Consider the following 7910-nt stretch of genomic DNA (forward strand, 5'->3'; position numbering starts at 1 on the left):
TTAAAAGAAAGATAAAATGTTTACATCCTTTATTGTTGGCTGGTGAACTTTCATTGTGGAAGGCCCTTAAAAATAGTGAACAGAAACTAAGAACCTAAATGCCCTCCAAAAATATATAAAAACAGTATCAAATAAATCACTCCCTTCTTTATACCAGTTTTTCTGCTTTGGTACTTTTAGTACTTAAGTGCACAGTAATTCCCTCATCTCTTTTAAAGAAATTAAGTAATACGGTTAAGTCTATGCTTACTACTTTGGGTGACAAGAGCAGAGACTCATACACACCATCCTCAGTGCCCATGCAAACAGAATTTCATCAAAAGTGACATTGTCTTAGGATTTAACACATCCCAAGATGTTTATAAATAATAAATTTTAAGGTTCTTTTTTTAAAAAGGAAGAATTATTTTTAATAAATAAATGACAGCTGTAATAGCTACACTTGCTTTGGTGACCAGTTATCTATATGCAGCATAAGTTATCTTCATAAGGCAAGTGATGAGATAGCATAAGTGAAGTCCCTGAGGATCAATGTCTCTGTGTTCAACACGTTTGTTTCACACCATGTGTAGACGGTCTGGAAAACAATCAGTCCCAAGGCATCTGTTTTTTAATCTCTGAGCACAGCTGCAGACCACACAACGAATTATTTCTGTACCTCTTCTGCAGGCAGGAATACGTAAATAAAGCAGAATACTTAGTAGGTGGTGGCAGGGAATTAGTTCTCTTAAACCTGGACCAAGTGCTCCACCTTGTGTTAGTCTTCGGCACTCAAAGCGAACCGATCGATGCCTGCTCAAGAACTGCAGGTCCAGCAGAATAGCTTATGACTCCTTCTGCCTGTGAATAAGTGTCATCCATGGTGCCATATGACTGCTGCTCCTGGTGGGCAAGCACTGTCCTTTCTGTAGGCTGAGGACGCAAAACTTGGGGGACGTACATCTGAAATCACAAGCATTAAGGATTTGAGTAGTCTCTCACAGCACAATGCTGAGACAATTAACCCAGAAAAATCTGTCCCCTTGACACTTCTTTTCATCCTTTTCCCATTCTTCACCTTAACACCTCAGGTCTTTTACATCTTAATGGAGGCTTCCTGGTGCAACACTCACCTGCACTTGTAGACTGTGGCAAAATAGCCTTTCCTTCTACCTCAGTCCTACATCCTTTTCAGTGACATGGCAAGTAAGACCTGCTACATGACACAGCTTTCAAAGTCACAAAGCAGTGGCAACTGTCTTTGGCAGCTGTCCAAATGTGAGGCATAGAGAGTTGCTGAAAGTAGCCTGTCTCTGCTCTTAAAATATCAGCTGAAGGTACTCCTGAATACCACCTAGAAACAGTCAAGATGCCCAACTGCAGAACTTTCTGGTCCCGCATGCATATGGGAAGTCCCACAGTCCGTTCAGACTAGTATGTCCTATGCAAGGTCTTTGGTAAGCAAGGTCAGAAATTGAGTTTTTCTAGGAAACATTAGAATATCAGTAACTCTTAACTTCTTACAGAAGATGTTGGGACGGTTGGTAGATCTGTGTCACTTCCTCTTTCACTTTGTGTGTCTTCTATCTGTAACCAGCAACCGGAGGGGAAGGGAAGAGAGACAATATCAAACTGGTGAGTGAAAACAATACACAGAGATCATAAGCACCCGAAAACCTGCACAGACAGATCTTAGTGTGGTGCTGGTACTTCCTCCTCCATTCTCTTACACAGAGCCATAGAATAGTTTGGGTTAGAAGAGACCTTAAAGACCATCTAGTTCCAACCCCCCAGGGACACCTTCCACTGGACCAGGTTACTCAAATCCCAATCCAACCTGGTCTTGAACACTTCCAGGGATGAAGCATCTACAGCTTCTCTGGGCAGCCTGTGCTAGTGTCTCATAACCCTCACAGTAAAGGATTTCTTCCTAATATCTAATCCAAACCTACTTTAAGTTCGAAAGCATTCCCCTTTGTCCTGTCACTACAGGCCCTTGTAAATGGTCTCTCTCCATCTTTCTTGTAGGCACCCTTCAGGTACTGGAAGGCTGTGATTAAGTTACCCCTAAGCATCTTCTCTTCTCCAGGCTGAACAAACCCAATTCTCTCAGCCTTTCCTCACAGGAGAGGTGCTCCATCCCTCTAATTAATTTGACGGCCTCCTGTGGATTCACTCCTATAGGTCCATGTCCTTCCTGTACTTAAGGCCCCAGAGGTGGAGGCAGCACTCAGGTTGGGTCTCACCGGAGTGGAGTAGAGGGACAGAATCACCTCCCTCAACCTGCTGCCAATGCTGCCTTTGATGCAGCCCAGGATACTGCTTCCATGCTGCTCTTTTGTCTCAAATTCAGCTACTGACAGACTTTCCACTGTGCCAAGCAGCCTACCTCTACTACAAGCCCTCTTTGGCCATCTTACTGGAATGAACCTTTGTGAACAGATGCTGCCACTGAGAAGGCACAAACAACCCAGCAGGAACAGCTGGTGCTACATCAAGCACATAGGTAGGTGCTGAAAGGTTTCAGGTATCCATCACTTACCTTGTAATTCAGTGGACTCAGGTACTTGAAACAGCCAAAACAAGTGTAAGCCAAGCAAATAACAATTGTGATGTTGACAACTAGGAATGTAAACATGCTTGTAGGTGCTTTAAAGCCTAGAAAAATATCCAGAGAATACAATATAAAAATACATAGCAGAAAAAAAACCCAACAAAACCAAACCAAACCTTTACTTTATCTTCCCCATTTTCAGAAGCCTCGTGGATTATTTGCTTTCCTTAGAGGACTGAGCAGCCCACTTCCAACCACAAACAGGAGAACTTCATTATGCACAAAGCAACTTGACTTGTAAAACTGCTGAGCAAGCTGTTCTTCCTGCTTTCCTAGAGGCCAAGAAAGGTTGCTGCAGTACTTGAATGATAAACAAGACTCAGAACAGTTCTTCTCCTCCTCCCTCTGTCATCTATCCTGGACCCACTCCTAAAATACTTTCTTTAATGATCTGTGAAATGTAATATTAATTACATTTATTAATTATGATAATGGCACCAAACTGGATGTCTTGCAAACAGCTCAAGGGGGGGAGGAATCAAAATTATCATGGTGAGTAAGACCACCCTACCTGCTTTCAAGGATGAAAACAAAAAAGCAAACAGCAAGATAAAATTGTATGTAGAAAACTGCAAATAACTATAATTTAGAAAGAAAAATGAAATGTAGTCTGAGGGATAACAATCTTGTAGTGCTGCAGCATATGACAAGCTGGAAAGCAGTCAATAGTGTGATGTCATACCAGAACATGGGAAGAGAGGAAAATGAAAACAGAGGCAAGTCTCTGCTACCCAAACAAAATAATTTGGTGCTACTGAGACTTCAACTTGAGAAGCTTTGTCTACAATAAAACATGGACAGACCTGGGGAGAATCCAAGGAAAAAGACTAAGCTGAAAGATAACTTATAGCACAGAGTGCACTAAAATTACACAAAAGGACATGGATGCAGACTCTAGTATGGAAAAAGTTATAATGATTACACTGACTTATTATTCTCCAGGTCCACTGGGGAAATACTCTGAAGAAATTGATCGTATTTTGCAGCAAAGACGACTTGAATAATAAAGAAAAATAAACACCACCACAAAACCCAGCTGTTTCCAAGCTTCTTTAGTCAAAAAAAAGCAACTCCAACCCTGAAATATTTTTGTGGTAATCCCAGCATATGCAGTAACACAGAACAGAGAAGTTTTACATTTTAGCAGGTTATATAAACCCTGCACAGACCTGTTCACCACACACGGGTGAAAAACAAAACCAAAAAACCTTACAAACATGTCACTATTCAAACCAAAAAGGGAAGTGAAAAAAACCCTCCCTATGGGTATTTTGGAATGTCTTTCAAAAGAGATTGTTTTTATCAAGCATAGGATATTTACCAGCTGGGGAGGCAAGTCTACACCAAAGCCAAAGTACAGCATGAACCACAAGGCAAACAGCAGATTAGGGATGAAAAAGTGTCCAAGATGAGTTTTCCCTGTCCTGTATCCTCAGCACTCCTCCCTGCCAACAGGTTCAGAGAACATGGGACTATCCCAGGAGTGAACTGCAGACAATACTGTTCCCTCCTCTGTTGCAAGAGGCCCAATGATGCTGCAGGTATGATGGATGGATGGAAGGCATGAGAGCCGAGGAAGAAAACAGTGACTGAGAAGGAAACAGACACCACCAGTGCAGCCTATCACCTTCTATATGCAGTCAGGTGGTATTTGATCTTGACTAAAAGCTGGAGAGAGGTTCTTCCAGCCTTACATTAATATTATGAGTGAGAAAACAGAGTATTACCACTGTACTCTGCAACAAGACAAACATCCATATCAGGCAAACTGTACAAGTCAACGACTCAGCAATCAAACTCTATACCATAAACTGATGTATTTTTCAGATAAGGAAGCAGAGCAATCTTACCCTTCCTTCCTTCTCTTTGGCACAAGAAGCCCCAGTGAAATCAATGGCAATGAAATAAAAATCTCAAGTTCCTATCTCTCAGACTGCCCTGTGCACTCACAAACCACTGAACAACATGCTGTAAACAGGATCCTCTACACAGAGCAAGCCAAATGCAGTAATCCAGCCTATTTTCCATTATTAACATCTATGACAAATGATGGTTTTACCAAAGATGCAGAATTAGAAGACATTATTATAAAGATTTAATTTTTACTACACCAGAATTTGCTTCATAACAATTAAAGAGGTGCATTAAATTGCTGTGTGTTTAGAGTTGACTTTTCTAAAGCATGATCTAGAAATTCTCCTGTTATCTTAAGAGGATGCAAATTTGTTAGTGTTCCTGGTTGCAAAGGTAGCTCTTAAACCAAGGGAAGAAACAAGCTCTCAAACATGCAAGTAATGCAAGAACATCTGTTTAAATCCAAGGACAGCCTGAAGGAATAGTTCCAAGTACCACTTACATCCACAGGGAGCTTTCCCTATAGCCTTAACTACCCCTGAAGTTCGATGACAGCCTGCCAACAATACCTTTCTGACTACTGGTATGCTAGAAACAACACAATGCAAGCACAGTCACTTGTCACCAGCGTAAAATATGGTTAGCCATCAGAAGCCTCCTTCCCAAGAAAGGAAACCCAACTCCTTGTGGCATCACTCACATCCCTGTTCCAGGCCAAATGCTTCCTCCTGTATCATGGATAAAGCCATAAACTGTCACCTACCTTTCCTGACATCAGACCTGTTAGTACACCAATTACACAGCCAAAGCAATCAATGCAAAGTATTTGCAAATTAAACTTATGCACAGGCTACACAAATGCAGGTAGTAAAGCCAGAGACCATCTTACTACAAAGAGCTAATTCTGAATAGATTTTTGGCTTATTTAATGATTTTTACTGCCTGTCACTCCACAGCTCAACTGGCCAATTCAAACTCTACAGATTTAAGGAATACATGATCTCCTGTAAAATGAAGAAATCTGGAGCTCTATCCTAACAGTTTAAGTTAACACATCGGCTACCTCCATCAAAGGGTCTTATGCAAACTTCCAGAGGTAACCACCATGACTTCCCATTTATGGAAGTCAAAAGAAAAGCCCACAAAGCTTATGAAGCTTCACATCTAATTTAGGTAAGCTGGCAAGAGAGTTTGGAGCAGTTTCTAGGTGGAAAAATGTAATACTTACCTAGCCGCAAAAATGAGAAAAAATAGAGCCAGAAAAGGCAGAGAATTGGAGCTGCAAGGGCCTGATTCACAGCTGCAAAGTGCATCTTCTTCTCCAGCTTGGCAGGGAGATAGGCATAGTAAAGGTTATGACGGTCAACCATGTGCTTCAGGAGTATGTATATTAAACCTGGAAGGGGAAATAGGAGAGCCAAGGAGAGGTTGATGAAGACTCGACAAAAAGCAGCAATTCTGCAATCAGATCTACATTAATCATGCGACTGAAAATCTAGATACCAATGGTGGATATAGCCCAAATATGAATAGGGGTCAGCAGCATGACAGCACCTGCTCCTAAGGTTGCTGCATCTCCAGCCCAAGACCCCTGAGATCTCCCCTATCCACACATTTTTCTGTCACTCCACTTATGCTGCCATGGAGAGCCCAGAGCTCCTTTCTAGTGCTGACACATTAGGCCAAGCCAGTAAGGAAGATTCCTCTGCCACCATATTGGTAAGGAAGAAAGTTCTTGACACTGGCTTAACGTCTCCTTCTCAGCTTTCAACAGATTCATGACTGGACTTCAAGTCAGCTACTCCTTATCTAAAAAAACAGCCAGGAACTGCTGTGACAGCCTATAAATTGCAACAGCTCTGGTATGCAGTAGCACACTCAGATATTTAAAACTGCACACAAAATGAAGTGCAAGTAAACATCAATTGCACTGTTGCAAAAAAATTGGCCACATTCTCCCAATAATAAGGTTGTTGATTAAGTCAGTTTTGAACAATATCTAATTTAGCTAATCATCTTCTATCTACCTCTCTAAAGTTTCGGATTAAAAAACAAAGATACTAACTATATAAAATTATTTAGTACTACTTATGTCTGATAAACAGATCTCAAGTGGAAATATTTATAGCTGCTGAACTGATTCTTTATAAATAATTCTGATGACAGTCTGTAATCCCTGTGAATGAAAGATGCACTAAAATATGATGTAGGTTATGTCACATCACTAGAAGCTGGACAACTGTCCGTGAGTTCTAGACAGATTGCTAAGTTTCTTGCATACCCATACAGCATTTAATGGCTGGTACAGGAAGGAGGCAATCAAAGTCAGATATACAGGTAACTTGAGGCATAAACATTGTTTTGTTCATGGGACAGAGATGACTGAGCAACAGAAACATCCTAGAAAAAGGAAGTCTGTGACTCTGATCTGGAGACCTTCTCAGGGTCCTGTAGGACTGCAGCTCCATCTACACCACAGGGCAGTTGTGTTCCACCCATGTGCCCTGAACTCCTACTTAACTGGTTTACTAAGCCAGTAAATCTACTGGAGTGTCCAGCATTTGCTTTTTCATCCAAGAGCAGCTAGGGTGTTCACAAGACCGTGTCCCATACGAAGCAGCCAGTGCCTCATTAGGTCACATCTCTAAGGTCAGCACCATGGAGCACACAGCTGTCCATAGCACAGTGATGACCCAGACCTCAAGTTTAACTATTAAAAGCCACCACCAGAGCCAGTACTCTCAAACTTCAGAAATAAAATAACCATCTAATAGACATTAAATAAACTTTCAATTTCCAAGGCAGTACAAGAGCTAACTAATTCATTATCCTCTGTACTCCTTCCACAAGAAGGGAAGGAAATTCAATCCAAGTCCTAAGGATTATCAGCATTTGAACTGGAATAAGAATGCAGAGCTGGGCCTTCCAAACCTCCCATATGTCCCATCTCACTCCCACAGTGCCATACATAGCTCATTGGAAAAACTTACCAAACGGGACAATGATGGGACACGTGATGCTATAGGCCATGATGACAGTGAACACACACAACATCCAGGCATACATTGCTCCAAATTCATATTCGAATGCTTGTTGCTAGGATCAAAACCAAAACACCCAAAACTCTCAAGTCATCCATCAACATGTCAGGAGTTAAGAACAGATTCACAAAAGCAACAATTCACCTTCTCTTATTCTCACCCTGTGAGAGAGCAGTTATTTCCCTAAGAGGAATAAATTATGTAACTAGATGAAGTATTATGTGTTTAATGTGTCTGTACGTATAGAAAAGATGCTGCTACTTTCATAGCCTTAAAGTAATTCCTCAGGGAATCTGCATGTATAAGAAGGACTCCTTAAAGCCTCAAGGCAGAAAATAATTGTGCCAAACTCAGAACCTTCGTCTCACTGCAGATCCCACTGAATCTGTACTGCTCCTTGTGTTGGCTTTCCCAGTAGGGAA

At 41.4% G+C, this 7910-nt stretch overlaps 1 protein-coding gene across 1 annotated transcript in view; it reads right to left on the reverse strand.

Moving 5' to 3' along the window:
* Positions 1–771: 771 nt before the first annotated feature.
* LOC103799977 (CSC1-like protein 1) overlaps positions 772–7910 on the reverse strand; it is a gene marked incomplete at its 5' end in the record, with an annotated part of 12921 nt that continues 5782 nt past the window's right edge. Inside the window, 5 exons of the mRNA XM_009072339.1 lie at positions 772–942; positions 1504–1566; positions 2522–2637; positions 5676–5843; positions 7438–7543. Of these exons, the coding sequence (XP_009070587.1) occupies positions 772–942; positions 1504–1566; positions 2522–2637; positions 5676–5843; positions 7438–7543 (624 nt within the window). The remainder of the gene's footprint in view (positions 943–1503; positions 1567–2521; positions 2638–5675; positions 5844–7437; positions 7544–7910) is intronic.

Source organism: Acanthisitta chloris, unplaced genomic scaffold (assembly GCF_000695815.1).
Source record: "Acanthisitta chloris isolate BGI_N310 unplaced genomic scaffold, ASM69581v1 scaffold14610, whole genome shotgun sequence".
Classification (NCBI taxonomy): domain Eukaryota; kingdom Metazoa; phylum Chordata; class Aves; order Passeriformes; family Acanthisittidae; genus Acanthisitta; species Acanthisitta chloris.